We start from the raw sequence: 16,373 nt of genomic DNA, 5'->3' as shown, positions 1-16,373 counted from the left end.
CCGTAAATACACGCGAATCGAAGCGCAAAATTGACAATGTTGTTACTAGACTGCAGATTTTATGCATTTACGACAAAAACGAGCGTGCTTCAAATTTCAAGTAATAGAAAGAGCTTCAAAGAATTTAGGAACGTCGTTGCATCATTTTCAATCTATGATTAAAAAAAGAATGAATCTTTTACTTTGTTTCTATCTCTTGCAATTGACGGGAACAATTTTTGTATTGCATAAAAATCGGCGGTCTGGGAATATTGTTACATCATCTTCACCGATTTGTCGGAATTTTTGCAACGAAGGCGGCAAACTGTTGCTCAGTTTTTAGTCCTCGTCGAGCTAGAAATTGCAAAACTAAACTGCAAATCTTCCCGCAGATTTTGTACTTTGATAAATCATTTTCAATAATTTGAGAATAATTCGAAACCGCTTCGGACAAATTAACGGGTTGGTTTTTTAGTAAGAAAAGAACTGCTCTTCATTTTTTATTAAATGCGCGATCCAGTCGCGACACGCGGCATAATTTCAGCGATCGTGAAATATTATTATGAACAATTTGTTTAAGCTGCAGGCGCGGCGGTTACGCGGCGGAATATCCGTTCGGTATTTCCTCGGTGTATTTGCGCGGAATATAACCCATTGTGAATGACCGAACGAACAAACATCGGTTCCGTAATCAAGGATTACGAAACACTGGTTAGATTGATCAGGACTGAAAATCTATTCAGTGGCTTATATTAAAAAATCAAAGATGCGAAGTAGACAGAGCCGTGGGGCGGGTGGAGGGGGGTGCAGTCACCGAGCCGCAACGAATCATTATTTCCACCTCAATTAATATTTTAATCAAGCCTCTCTACATTGTGTTGTTCTATTTACGGTCTCGTTAACGTTTAACAGCCGTCTCAGGCCACGCCATCAGTTATCATTTACGCGTTGCCCAAGAATCGTTCCTTTGTGCCGGTCGAATAACGGCTCGGCCACGTTTCCGCCCCGTTGTTTAAACAATCGTTCGATTTCCTGTAACGCGCGTGAATTTTTCGCCATCGAATCATATCGAAAAAAGCGTTCGCCAACGCTTCGTCGTTCTACTTTGTAGAAATAAACGCGCAAAGCGGGAGAACGAGGTCGGTATTTCCAACTTTGGTTAAAATTATTAGAACCCTCGCGTCGCGAAATTGAATCCAACAATTTTTATGTTGCATAACGATTAGTTCGTGAATATATTTCTTTATCGAGGCCACGCACTGTTGCAAAAATTGCTAGGTATTTAAATGAATTCCATCTCGCGATTCTTATAAAGCACAGGGGCCACCTGTTTTCTTAAATTATAAGCGGCGGTCTGCCAACATCGTACGTGTTAAGTGATCATTAGTAATTTAAGGCCAAAAATAAGTTTAAATTTAAGGCAAACATAGATAATATCGGACAGGCGGGCGACTAGGAATAGTTACGCGGTCGACGCTCTGGCCACCCCTGTTATAAGGCAACGCGCTTGTTAGTCGCTTTTAGATCTCGATAGGTTTGGTGTTAAAAATCAGACGCAACAGGAAAATGATAGTAGATTAATCGTAGAGTAGCCGGCGGACGACGAGGGTGAGGGGGGGGGGGGGGCATAATGGAAATTAAAACGTGTACAAAGGAGCGGGTTCGTGGAAAAAACAAATAGAAGCGAAGGGAAGAAGAAGCAGCCTCAGGTCACATCAGATTCTCGATTACGGTCCGAAAATACGAAATAATAAAGCCCGCGGAGAGGCCCGGGCGCAATGATGCGCCCCGTAAGTCAGCGGAGCATGTGCAGCGTATGCGATTAGTTTTCATAAAAGGTGATTTTAATGGAAGCCCAACTGTTCCCCTGAGTTTTCAACAAGCCCCCATGTCAATGACTCCCTTTTCAATTGTTTACCCTGCGCCACCAGCCCCTCTATTCACCTACACAATAGCTTATAGATTACATCAGGAGATTACTATTCAAATTCTGTTTTCGTTCGGCGCTCTTTTATGCGAGGCCCGGTTAAAAAAAAAGAAAAAAAAGGAAGAAAAAAATGGGACGCCTGCAATTAATCGTTGCCCCGATCCATTAAAAGTCAATCCAATTTCGTCCCGCGGGCCCGCACAATGGATCGCGACCAAACGACAGGTTTACCATTTCGTTCTTTGTCCCTGTCTTCGCTCGAATAACGTATCCGGAAAATTTATTTAACCCCGCGCGCGTTCGACGTCCACGTTTATTGCGCGAACTCTCTCTCTCTCTCTCTCTCTCTCTCTCTCTCTCTCTCTCTCTCTGCATTGCGCTGTGACTATATATATATATTTTTTTCAACGATACGCTGTGCATCGTGCACCACAAGTCGCTGGACCGTATCAGTGAAATTAGGCGAACTCTGTGCGATAGTTAGTTTGTTTCGGTCGCAATTACAATACTCGAAAATTCGTTGTTATTTTTCTATGTTATTCTCCGTGCATGTATTTTGCAATGGAATCTTGGAATAGCACGGCGTGTGCAGCGAGCGAGTCGAGAGAGAGACTGTAACAGTGATGTTACAAAATTATTAAAACAATGTGCACATTGTTTATAGCATTTTTATACGAGCTTGAAACATCTTAGAGATTAGGATAAGAGATAATGCGCCTCGGTTATTATTCTTCTACGTCATTTCTTGCAAGAAATTTTGGCCTTAGCGCGGCGTGCATAGCGAGCCACAGGTTTCGAGACTGTAAAATTAGGCAATCGCCAGTACAATTAAACAATGCGAATTGTAACGAAATGCTTAGAATACATCGTATCAATCTCTCAATTTGATGACAAGATTATCACGGGGAATGGGCCACCCCATGGCGAGATGATTAAATGAGCCACGCCACAAGTGGTCTGACGGGAACCGTCTGCTATTAGTCCCCTTGTTCGCAGTAGCTCATGGTGGTGTTATGCTAGCATGTATCATGTCGATCATAGCGATCTCTTCGCGCGAAATTTCCGACGAATACGGAAAAACGATCTATAATTGTTCCATGTTAATTAACGCTAAACCTATCACCGTCCGGTCGTACGATTGATTCCACGTTTTTGATTTTGTAATTGTTGAAGTTGTCTCCGTTGGAAATTGTCGAATATATTTCTTTGTTCGGTCGCACGTTGTTATAAAAATTCTGAGAAATTCAAACAAATTCTATCTTGCGATTCTTACAAGCCAGCGGTTGTTGGATCGCTTTTAGACTTCGGTAGAGAATATTTAGGTATATATCGCATTTTCTAGGTGAAAAATTGCTTGTTTCAACGTAGTAACATTTAAAATTTCTTAATTTACACTTGTTGTAAACCCAACAAGTAGTAACTTTCTTCCCCACAGCAAGAACGTCGACGAATTCGGTTTTCACATTTTTTTTTTGACAATTCCGTAGACGGACGGAAAATCTGAGAAAAATTGAGCGCACTGCTTGCGATAGTATCTTATCAGGGAATTAATCTAAAAATGGCACATATTTTTGTTCTCGAGAAATCTTCAAGTTTCCGATATTTTTTTTAGTCTTTTATTTTTGATAATCACAGTTTGCAATCGAAAAATCTGAAAAAATTCTATGATATGCGGCTCGATGTCCAAAATAAGCCACATTTTTTTCAAAATTTTAAAAAGCCACCGAAGGGAGAAAAAAGTTACAGAGTTGAAATTTTGCACAGATGAGTTTTTCTTGGTCGACTATCGAACGGTATACAATAGTCACTAGAATAACATCGCAATTTTGACCACATTAATCGGCTAGGCGCTTTCAATCGAAATTAAAAATCGCGCGCGAACTCCCGCACCGATCTATTATTATTATTAATCGTCGCGCACCGAAGTTCGCGGAAATAGGTAATTTCGAGACCGGCCGGTCCAACGAGAAACGGACAATGGACTGATCGAGCTGCCGAAAAAATTGATAGTTGGCCAGAATTTTTAGGCAATTGTTCCCGATTCCGCAACAGCTTTAGTTGACCATTTGCATCCGGCACGTTTGATTAATTCCAAATGTGAGCGTTCGAATGCGTCCGTGGGCCACGGTATACTTGCTGCAGACTATTGTCTTGACCACTTTGCTTTGGACGGCTCCCGCATTGTTCCATTTTCCGAGAGCACTCCTCCCTCGGACCATAAATGCTCGAATTGTTCATTTATTCGTGCATTGTGCAATTAGTTATTATAGCTTTTCGCCGCGTTCTTCCTCGCCCAACGGCCATCTTTAATCCCCCCTTCCCCCTCCGACTTCGGCCCGCATCTCGTTTAGCCTGATTTCCCTCCGATCGCTCGGCTAATCACGAAATTACCGATCTCCTACGGAATTCAGTTCTCCTCGAAATTTGTTCGAAACCGTTCCTTCCAGCCGATCGATTTGCAAATTTCTTCGAAAGCGGCGAGCGCATCCAGACTGCAGCACTTTGGGCGCACGACGCGGCATTCTTCGGAGACGGTGATCGATTTATGATTCATCGATCGCGTTGTGTCTGGACTGGATTTCGGCTGCGAAACGTCGGATTCCTCGGAGCCAGTCGTCGAGTTGCACCGCGGATTTTCGATGCATCTGTAATAAAGATACGAGTCCGTGAAGACTATCATTTTAATAGTTCAAAGGTATATCATAATTGCGCTATTAGAAAGTGTATTATAATTACACTATTAATACTTTGACCGCCGCGACACCCACACGTGAGTAACAGAGTTATTTAAATAATTCATTTCTTTGCCAGTCAATTATAATTTCTTAATTTCATTGAAATTCCCAAGAGGTAAGAATGTTGGAAAAGTAATGTATATGTCGCATAAATTTGCCGTGCAATTTTTATATTTCACCGAATAAAATACTTTAACTTCATGAAACTTTCGAGGTGCTTGCCGCTGCCGTCAAAGTGTTAATTTATAGAATATTCTCGCATTGTTTCCAACTTATTCAATCTTCGTGGCTCGTCTTTTTAATTGTCGATTATTAACAACTATACAAACAGGACACAAGGCTCGAACAATCGTATCTCCTGCTCCCAAATTGTCCAATTTAGTGCGCAATCAGGGAGAATTTACTGTAACAATTATGAAAATAGGAACATTTTCGTCGCGACGAACTTCGACAATTTTTCTTCTGCATAAAGATCCGCGGTTCGGTCATGATTTATCGATCGCGCAGCTTCCGTACCGGTGAATTTCTGAGCTAAAATGTAGGAATCCGTGAAGCGGGACCAGCCGTACCGAATTGATAAAAATGACTGTAAAAGATACCGAACTATATCTACGATAGAAGATCAAATGTCTGCGGAAGAACGAAGGAAACAGACTGCAACTTATCGTTCACGGTTGTTCCCGTCTTGTCCGTCTCCGACGAGGAAGAATGATCGAAAACTATCATCGAAGATACGTATCGGAAGTGTGCACGCGGACAGGCGGAAGCGAAGAAAAAGAGAGAGAGAAAGAGAGTGCGAGAGAAAGAGAGGCTGGACGCGCGTATCCGCGGTCGCAAAACAAATAGATTTTTGCAAACAGGATGGAAGATTGAAAAGCTGATAAAAAAATGGATTGTTCGAGGATGACGAATCTCCGCGTCGATAGGCGTCGAGGATGAGAAACAAAAGGCATTGTGTTCGTTTCATCCGCTCGAGCGGTCTACCAAAGAGAAACGAGAAGGTGCTGGTATCGCAGCGGTAGTGAAAATCGAGGAACGATATTCATCGGTAGCTCCGAACGAAGTCTTCCTCGGTTGAAAGTCGACCGATGGAAAATCGTGAAAATGATATGCTGGACAATGGGTATTGTTCGAACCGATCGCCACGTCTGCCCTCCCACCATCGGCGGGCCTATGCTACTGCCTTGCCTGCCAGAGGCCGTGGGCTTGCCTCAGCCTTTGCTTTTCGTCTCTGGGTAGATCTACTCGAATCGGTTCGGTATGCGGCCGTTGCAGTTGCTTCTTTCTTGCTTCCCCGGAGGAACGCCGGATTCGCGAAACCGTTCTTCCAGAAAACGACAGTCCAATAGCAGTTTTCCTTGGTCCCCTACACCCACGCCTTCCACCATTCCTCCGCCATTCACCGGCATACTCGTCCAAACCGCCTCGAACAGACCTAATTATTCGTCGCGTTTGCAACTCTGTGCTTCGTACACGGTCCAAACGATATCTCGATCGAATAATTTATGAAAATTCACGCGACCAAGTTGCAATTTCTCGGATTCGCAACATTGTCGACGCGCCGACCAATAGGAGCTTTCCTTGGTTCTCTTCACCCACGCCTTCCACCGTTCCTCCGCCATTCACCGGCAAACCCGTCTAAATCTCCTCAAGCAGATCTTAAAAAACAATTGAATTCGTCAGCTGTATTACTATAACTATAACTCGGCTTTATTATTTATTACTTTTTATTTAAACTATTGTTTAGTTTTAGCTAAATTATTATTATACAATTTCTTACTATCTTCTTACTATTTATTTATTTATTAATTACTCGGCTCTCCCAACTCGTTTGGTCGATGATTCAATTTCTAAAAGGATACATCCAATTCCTGGATTCGCAACTTCGCAAGCGCTTGATCCTCGATCTAATCAATTTCTCGGTTGTCTCGCTTATCCTTCCAGTAAAATTAATTCCACAAACTGCCATTCGATTGTCGACTTCTACTCCACTGCAGTCAATTCTCCCTAATTGAAGCTCAGATTGTAAAGTAAATTCTCCCTAATTTTTCTTCAGTCTGTAAACAAAACTGGACAATCTTGTTTACTGTACCAACAACTTGTAAAATTTGCTTCATCCTCGATCCGATGAGTTTCTCAGCCATTCGACGAAATCTCTCAAAATGCCTCCGTTCAGCTCGGTGTACCGTGAGAAGATTTTGAAAAAGTTGCACGACGTCTTTGCATCCACGCTTACACTCCGAGGTCAGCAATGCAGCGATCTATGCATTCTCAGCCAAGAGAGAGAGAGAGAGAGAGAGAGAGAGAGACATGCACGTGTGCACCTACGACATAAATGTTTCCCCGTTGTGTCGCGGTTCGTCGTCGGGTTCGCATAAACGGCCGCGATCAGGCTGCAGATCTGGCGATCGACGGAATTTTGCGAGGGTGTCGTGTATCGAGTACGCGGGTGGAAAGGGGGGTGGATATAAAGGAGAAGTAAAGAACGAAAAGGGCGGGCGGAGAGAGGAGAGAGAGAGTGAGGGAGGAGAGGGTGGGTGGGTCTGGGGGGATTCGTTTTTCCCCCGAAACTCTGGAGTGACGGGTAATCATAATTTCGACAGAGTCGTTCGTATTCAGAGATTGAGATATATAATAAGCCCGAGGCTGCGTTCACATCACAGAGAGACAGTCCGATACGAGTGAGTAGGTACATTATACAAACGGAATACCTACCCCAACCTATGCCAACCTACTCGTTCATTGGCATCAAACCAACTACTACTACTACTAGCATCGCCACCGCCACTACTCACCCTCTTATTGCGTGACTCTATCCTTGAAAGGTATTCTCACTATCTACTGGGTGACACTCCGCGACTATCTCCATCGAATTAACAGGCAAGCCCCGTTTCATCTTGCAACAATTCTCTTTCCCGATTTTGCACCTTTCCTCGGGCCTGCCGATTCCCAAAATTCCGACCCGTTCGGCAGATTTTTAGAATTGCTATTTTCGCTGGAGAAACGATCTCGCGATGATTCAATGGATCAATCAGAGTTCGAAGCAGACCCCGATCGACGTTTCCACGGAATCGAATCGGACGTCGTTTCGATGCGCACGATAGATTGAGGTTAGAGGACGATTAAAAGCACGCGATCGAAGCCTCGATCGGATGCGTTTCTTATGCGCTTCCCCGGCGACAGAATTCTCTGCAATCGAAAAAAGGTCGATCGATAAATCAACGGTCGTTTTTCTAGTATTTCCGTCGAACACGCGCTCGATTCGATCGAAGCGCGATCGACAATTCGATAGGGAAACGAAATGATCGAATTATCGAACAAATGATCAGCCGTGGAGACGGGAAAATAATGATTCTCAAGCGACGCCACCCGTTAGACAAGCCTACAGATATTCTGATGCGACAAAGAATTGATACGTTCCTTTCGTAAACGTCTCTCTTTTTTTCTTTCTCTTTCTTCTTTTGGAGCAAAAGTACCGATGGACCGACAATGGAGCACATCTGTAGGTACCACGAAACAATGGCTACCGAGATTGTGGAACCTATTGCGGATAGTATTCCATAATATACCCTGTTGTTTCCGCTCCCTCGGATAGAACTAGCAGCACGCTCGATGAAAATATATGGCCCCCTTTCGAAGGTCTATCCAGACTGACACTAGCAGAGCTCGTTATTTCTCCGTGAATTTTCTTCCCCGCCCTCTCCTCCAATCCTTTCAATTCTCCTAAAGTCCCTCTTCCTCGCCCACGTCGCGGCCACCGCCATTTATTTACCTTGGATTATTCGTTTCTATTCTAACACCGACAATGGGTCTAACGAGCACGCTACAAATAACGTGTAACACCATTTTGCACTTGTACAAATTCTATAATTACTTGAAATCTTATTACATGAAATACAATGTCGTAGCTCAGTTACAGTTAGACGCGAGATCTTCTTCATATTCGTTTATTTGTTACAAGTAATTCGTTAGATAGGAGGCGAATTTAATTAAATATACATATGTATCGTTTCTAGAAGTCCATGGTGTTCCCAACCGAAGATTTCAGAAGACAATTACATAATTGTGCTTTTGAATGAACGTTAGGTAGATATCATTCTTATTGCTCCTATTGAAATGATTTCTCGTGTCCGTGATTCGATTTATCAGATAGGGTGAAATGAAACCTTCCTGCCATCTATCAGTAGACGAACGTTCTTTTACAATTCTAATTAGCTTTGCATATACGTCGGAATCGATTAATAATTGTTCTGGCATTAACGAAGCTATTATTTAATGTATCTTTTCGTATCGGTTTTTTAAATCTAGTAAAAGACTTTTGTTGTCCGATATGTATCTGTTTTACCGACCTAAGAGTTCCTTTATCATGGACCACAGATAGATATAGATATACAGGGTGTTCCACAATTATTTTAACAGCCGAAAATGAGGGGTAGCTGAGGTCATTTGAAGTAACTTTTTCCTTTGCGAAAATGCAATCTGCGGCTTTGTTTACGAGTTATTAACGAAAAACACTGGCCAATGAGAGGTGACGGCGCGAAGTTCGAGAGCCCGCAGCACGAGGCTTTGACAAATGGTCGGGACGGACTCGAGCCGCGTTCGAAGTATTGAACAAATCACGAAGCGAGAACTTTCCGGATTCTTTTTTACTACGTAACAGTGATATTTTTAAGAAAAACTCTGTTCACCTTTACTTTAGAACGTCTGAAGAATATTTACTAATTTTTCGGGCCCGAAATAATAATTTTTAAGCAAGGTGTACAGTGAAGATTAACAAAGTACGTAAATGATATTTTAATTTAAATAATTCCGTGTCCGAACACAGTTCAACGAATGATTTAAAGGTCATGTCAAGGTCATGTAAAGTTCATGTCAAGGACATCTCAAGGTCATGTCAAGGTTATTGATAATATTCTTCATATTTCTCTAACAAACATATCCTTTACGTCCTTTAACACGATTATTATTTATTAAATTAACTTTGTGAATCATTCGTTAAACTGTGTTCGGACACGGAATTATTTAAATTAAAATATCATTTACGTACTTTGTTAATCTTCACTGCACATCTTGCTCAAAAATTTCATATGTTGACCTTGACATGACCTTGACATGACCTTAAAAATTTCACATGTTACACACGAGGTGTCATGCACACTAGAAAATTAAAACGGCCGTCATGGTTATATTACTTACTATTTCGGTTCCGAAAAATTAGTAAATATTCTTCAGACGTTCTAAAGTAAAGGTGAACAGCGTTTTTCTTAAAAATATCACTGTTACGTAGTAAAAAAAAATCCTGTAAGTTCTCGCTTCGTGATTTGTTCAATACCTCGAACGCGGCTCGAGTCCGTCCCGACCATCTGTCAAAGCCTCGTGCTGCGGGCTCTCGAACTTCGCGCCGTCACCTCTCATTGGCCAGTGTTTTTCGTTAATAACTCGTAAACAAAGCCGCAGATTGCATTTTCGCAAAGGAAAAAGTTACTTCAAATGACCTCAGCTACCCCTCATTTTCGGCTGTTAAAATAATTGTGGAACACCCTGTATGTGTATTTATGCGAGTAGCATCGAGAGGAAAAGGAATTTAACGAAACGAACACTTTATTAAGAATTCTGAAAGACTTGTGTTCTCAAACTTTAGAAACATTTTCTATATAAGACGATAATTATAAAACATGATTTCTAGCTAATTTCCAACAAGGCTGTTTCTAATGGGCCTTATATAAAAAGCTTGTAACACTTAAATTTATGAAGCGGTACAGAAAAATATATTACAAAGGCATTTTCTTCTGGATGTGTGTGTGTGTGTATCTTGATATATCTTAGTTACGACAAATACATGTTTATCACTTTATTGACGAACCACTTCTCAGTAAACTGTAAATGATTCCCAGGGACTGAGAGAAAGTGAATTTTTCCTGAGTCGTGTAGCGCTTTCAGTCCTAAACGATCCTAGAAATACGATACGTTATTAGTTCATTTGCCAACAACTTTGTAATTAAAAAGAAATTACAAATTATACATTATTTACCTGGAGATACAAATCGGTCTGTTCTAAAGTTTGAATCAAATGGTCTTGTCCAGGCTTAAAGAATCCAAACCATTCGGATTCCCGTGGTGTAACCATACTATCGTTATCGAATCTTACCAATACCATCGTATTTAATTTTTGAAGATTATTCTTGTAAGTCTGAAACAAAATTTCAATACATACACTAAAATGTTCCCTCTTCATTTTCATCTTTTATACACAATCCAAGTTAATAGACATTACGATAGTTTACCTCATTAATGACTAATTCATTGTTAATATCAGCCATGAGTATACTGCTACGTTTGTACTCCTCTTCCTGAGTAGGATCGTGCCAATAGGTAGCCTGTATAACTTTATCTTGGACATAGCTAAATGAAAATAAAATAGTGTTATTGCAAGGCTTATAACGTCGAAGATTAAACAAATTAATGTAATAATGAAGTGCCTTAAATATGCTCCATATTTAATCGCATGAGCAATGCGCTTGCAGAGAGCCCCTAAACTCTGACAGTTAGGCAATCCAAAAACACCTTGATGCTGACCACCCAAAGAAATAAAATTCTTAACTGGCGGATTAGGACACCTTTGAATAACAGCTCTCCTGTAAGAAAATCGCAGTCTTGCTCTTATTTGAAGTTACAATGTCTCAAAACGAATGACAGATACTTAACAATCATACGTACAAAAATTGAGCACCTTGTGAGAACCCAACAGCATTGTAACCATTTTTCAATTGTTCATCCTTCGATAACGAATCGCACACTTCTGATATTTGTTCATTTATATTTCCAAGATAACTGTGCTCCACATCCTAAAACATTATCGTTTTAATAGTAACAGAAATTGCTGTCTTAGCGGTGTCTGTCTTTTTATGCTCACCTCCATAACATTATTCCCTATACGAATGGAATAAACATAAACGTTAGGTAATGTATCTTCGATTAGTTTCTTTATCGATCCTAAACTGAATGAAAAGCAACAGCTATCGCCTGAAAATATAACCACGTAATAGACATTAATACCGTAAAACATAAATTATATGAAAATAAAATAATCTTACCCATTCCATGCCATAAAACAACTGGAGTATAACAATCAACATTGTTCGCTGCGCAAATGCACAAGAGAATTGGTAACAAGAACGTATATTTTCCGAATGAAATCATTGTGTGTTTACTGTGAGATAAAAAGTAGTAATCGATATTAATTTATCTATTTTATTATCCCACATGCTCCATTCTCGACCGAAGACTTGCCCGCATATGAAATTGACGTTATGAAAGGAAATAATTGATTTCGCAGATAAACTTCGCTATATTACGCTGTTATATACATATCTTGAAAAATCCTTGTTATCAATTATTACAATTATTCTTGCTCCTATAGCCATATTGTGCATTGCAAATTGAGGCAAGAATCATTTGTTTATTTTTATCTTCAATCAGCGCCAATACTTGTGACGGTAAAACGCTCAAATCGATAAACGAATGGCATGGTAACTGCATAAGGTTATTGGTAAAATAGAACAGCGACATCATTGATAAAATTGGTAACTGTAACCGTGCGAGTAACGCGTCGATAACTTTTGATTACCAGTTTGAGCGTTTCGCCGTTACACGGAGCGGCGCTGTCGATGCCGACAATATGGCGAAGCGGCAAGAATCATTTCTGATCAGTTTTATATCATACACGTTTGAACCATTGTTATCAATAATTAAGAACAAAATCTTGAACTTTTAAGAGCACAAATTAAAGCTGGAGGATCGCACTCGATGACAGTCTGCAGGTTACAGTGTGATTGGATATGTAGAAAAATCGAAAGTAATGCAAAGGATAACTCGAAGAGAAATTATTAAATATAATATAATGTAAATATAATTATTAAAATGAAATATAATTCCTTGGAAATTTCTGAACTCTCGAAAGTTTCAATTAAATTCAAAGGGTTACGGTATATCGATCTGTTAAAAATATTATCATTTGCATTACTTCTTTAATACATAATATTCATTTTTCATAAGCATACTTTCCTGCTGTTGTCATCAAATCTAATTTACCACTTCTTAAAGTAGACACTTCCAGCTTTCATTTAAGCATCGGTCATAATAGCCCATTGGGAACATAGCTTAAAATCCATTCGAACCTCCCTTTGGAAGGGAGATTCGCGGAATCGACAAAATATTTGTGTCTGTTATTGAAGAAGTATTCTTTTATATGCGTTCTTAAATACGTTCCCTAAAGTATTACAATTAATAAATTCCAATGTAACCTATGACGAAGTTGCAGAACCCTTTTTGACCCCTGGCAAAAAGTGTTTGGTGTCGCGTGTAGAATTACCCGGTAACAAAGGGATAATAGGGGCTGGTTTTTCTTTCGGTGCGTCGTAGACGAATTACGCGTTTCGGTTTCGAACTGTCACGAGGATAAATTATTACAGTTGCATTTTTTGTGCCGACTCGCGGTCGTCCGTTACCCTAATAACACGGCGCGAGGTACCCGAGTCGCTAATTGTGCGTATGTCCGGTAATATTGTCTTAGCTTTATTTTTTCGCGTGTCGTCTTCGACTGCGTCACAACAAAAATCTGTGGCGGCCTTGCTTGCGCATACTTTCGGGTAAGTCCGAACTCGTTTCGTTGATCGGCGAATTAGCATGCGACGTGGTTATTCGGATGCGGGGACCCTCCTTCTGGGAGACTCTTCCCTGGTCGCTGTTCGGCCAGTAATCCGTCCATAGCTCCGATCAGGGGCGGGGCGTTGGGCGAGAAATGGTCACACAGGTATACCTGCGTAGGCTCCCGCCTAGTGCCGATTCAGACGAGTAAGGCGGCCTAACTTAGTTTTAGGTCGCAGGGCGAGAAATGGCCACCTAATACCCAATGTGGGAAGGGTCTAACTTCGGATCTTCATTTCTCATGTTAAAACTCTGCTTCGAGATCTGCGAGGCACCGGATTTGTACGAGCATTGTACGCGTCGCGTCACCCTCGAGTCGGTGCCTTCTGCACCGATTCGCAACTGTTTCTCACTTTGAAAGAATCATAGCCTTCTGCTCCGATTCATTTTGGTCCCCGTGGATCGGAGACTTCTTCTTTGATCTACTTTTGGTCCGCGATAATACTTGACATATGCGAGCGTGCGAGTGAATTAGTTTTATAAGTCGTCGTTGTAAGAAAGGAAGTCATAGCGAATTCCGGAATTCGTTCGGACTCTCTTTCGGGTCTCTGAAGCAGCAACCTCCTCGTGGTGACACCCGGGCAATCGGTATCGTGCTCGATTCAAAAATTATTACGAGTTGTAATGTATTTTCAGTCGATGATGATACCGAGCTGATAGCTGCTAATTATGAATTCGTATTAATATTGTAGAGTATAAGGCTTGAACAAAAATATATTGTTACGACGACTTCTCCAAATCGAGTCGCTGTAATGTGAAACTGTCCTGCTGTGAACAACTCCTTAAGAAGCAATAGAAGATAGGGGTTGCTACGGAAGAGTTGTACCAACAGACAATCGAAGAGTGTTAACAACAGAAAATCGAAGAGTGTTAATAACAGACAATCGAAGAGTGCTAGCAACAGACAGTCGAAGAGTCGAGATCGGACCGTCGAACGAGCAACATTTCAAGTTGGAAGATCTGAAATATAATTGTATTGAGTTGTGTTGTATTATAGTTTATATTCTTTATTGTAAATAAAAGGAGTGATCGCACTTATCGGTGCAGAAAGTATTTGTGCGTTATTTAATACCCACCCCTCTTCCATCATCAGGTTCGGTTAAACGATTCTTTCCGTGTGCTACAATTATTAACTCTTAGGACGACAAGTTTTTCGGCCGTGTCAGGTAGCAGGACGTGGCGAGTTTTGCAAATATGTCGAGTATCTTGAAATCACGACGCGATTTCCGTCCTAATTTTCTTGGTGATTTTTCTCGTGATTATCATCTTATATTTTCGTTATAATATATATATATTTTCGTTGTAATTTTCGTCTTGATTTTCGTCGTGATTTTCCTTGTGATTTTCCTTACAATACTCGTCGTAATTTTTTTAGTGATTAATCTCGTGATTTTCCTCGTGATTTTCTCTTAATTTTCGTCGTGATTTTTCTCGTGATTTTCTCTTAATTTTCGTCGTGATTTTCCTCGTGATTTTTGTCATGATTTTCGTCATAATTTTCTTGATAATTTTTCTCGTGATTTTCCTCGTGATTTCTCTCGTGATTTTTCTCTTGATTTCTCTCGTGATTTCTCTCATGATTTCTCTCATGATTTCTCTCATGATTTTTCTCGTAATTTTCCTCGTAATTTTCTCGCAATTTTCGTCGTGACCTCAGTCCTGATCTTCATCGTGAGCTGCGAACAATCGTCAAGATCTACATGGCACAGGTGCATCTTTAAGGAGCTCCCAAATTAGCCATTTCACACAATCGACGTGCCTGCACTTAACCATAGGAACGCTACAAACACGTAGAATAAGCAAAATAATGATTATAAAACGTTGTATTAATGTGTATTGTTAATAATGAATAAATATATGTATTCTAAACATCACTATCTATTTATTTAACCCATATACCCCTCCTAAGTCCAAAAATTTCTCTGAAACTATTCGGAATTATGATTGACTTGTACTACTGAAATTTCGAGTATCAGGAGAACATAATCTCGAGGAGGTATCCTGAAATTCATTGTCTGGCTTGTTATTGACTTGTACCACTGAAATTTGACAAATTTTCGAGTTTTCGAGATGTAGTGGAAGCTGTCAAAATGAGAGAGGAAGAGAAAGGAATACGTGAACGATGGAACGATTTTAAAGAAGGGCGAGAAGGAAGAGAGAGAGAGAGAGAGAGAGAGAGAGAGAGAGAGAGAAAGTGTGAGAGAGATAGTGAGAGAGTGCAAGAGAGAAAATGTGAGAGAGTGCAAGAGAGAAAGTGTGAGAGAGAGAGCGAGAGAGAGAGAGAGAGAGAATAGAAGATAGTTGGCGGAATGAAAGAGGAATGAAAAAAGGGGAAGAGTAGAAGAGAGGTAAGAGTTAGGAAGGGTTCTTGAATATTTGAAAAGGGATGAGGAAGAAGCGAGATGGGGTGAAACTGCAAAGTATAGAGAGCACGAGGAAGAAAGCGGATGCTGATGTGGAGGAGAAGAAACACAAATGTGAGAACATATGTTACAGTGGTACAGGAGGAGAAAGAAATGGAGGAAGGAATTTGAGAAAAGATTAAGTATATATTAAATGAGTATGGTAGAGGAGAGGAATAGAGTGAGGGGGGTGAGGAACAAAATAAAACTACCTAAAATGAAAAGACGTTTGGATTGAGTTTTATAGTACTTTTATTTTTAAACATTACAGTTCTTATTCTATTTTACAATCATTTATAATAATGAAAGGGAGTCAGAACGAAGCCGGTATTTGTTACGGCACTCTTTGTACGCAGTACATGTCGAGTAATCATTGCGGACTAAATTGGAATCAGTGACTCAGGTAACTTGGTAACAGGTAACATAAATAACAGGTAACACAACGCTGTCTCTCATACTCCCCTTCCGTGAGCAAAACCGTGCAAAACCATGGACACTTGTGGAACGAGAAAATTCCGTTGAATTTCACCAAAAAGGTTGAAAACGAGTCGAAATTTAGAAAAACAATATTTTGGAATGAAGTGACCACTACGATAACCAGACTGGACCGGAGGTCAAGAGTTG

The 16,373-nt window shown here is 40.6% G+C and overlaps 1 protein-coding gene across 1 annotated transcript; it reads right to left on the bottom strand.

The window, feature by feature from the left end:
* Nucleotides 1-10,224: 10,224 nt before the first annotated feature.
* Nucleotides 10,225-12,131, bottom strand: Ppt1 (Palmitoyl-protein thioesterase 1). The gene is made up of 7 exons (XM_033481013.2): nucleotides 11,736-12,131; nucleotides 11,555-11,664; nucleotides 11,359-11,486; nucleotides 11,121-11,276; nucleotides 10,926-11,043; nucleotides 10,673-10,831; nucleotides 10,225-10,593 (listed from the first exon to the last, which is right to left on the bottom strand). The coding sequence occupies exons 1-7, from the start codon at nucleotides 11,839-11,841 to the stop codon at nucleotides 10,468-10,470; spliced, it is 903 nt and encodes a 300-aa protein (XP_033336904.2). The 5' UTR covers nucleotides 11,842-12,131; the 3' UTR covers nucleotides 10,225-10,467.
* Nucleotides 12,132-16,373: the final 4,242 nt, after the last annotated feature.

This window comes from Megalopta genalis, chromosome 2 (genome assembly GCF_051020955.1).
Source record: "Megalopta genalis isolate 19385.01 chromosome 2, iyMegGena1_principal, whole genome shotgun sequence".
NCBI lineage: Eukaryota > Metazoa > Arthropoda > Insecta > Hymenoptera > Halictidae > Megalopta > Megalopta genalis.
This window is presented reverse-complemented; position numbering and strand designations above follow the sequence as displayed.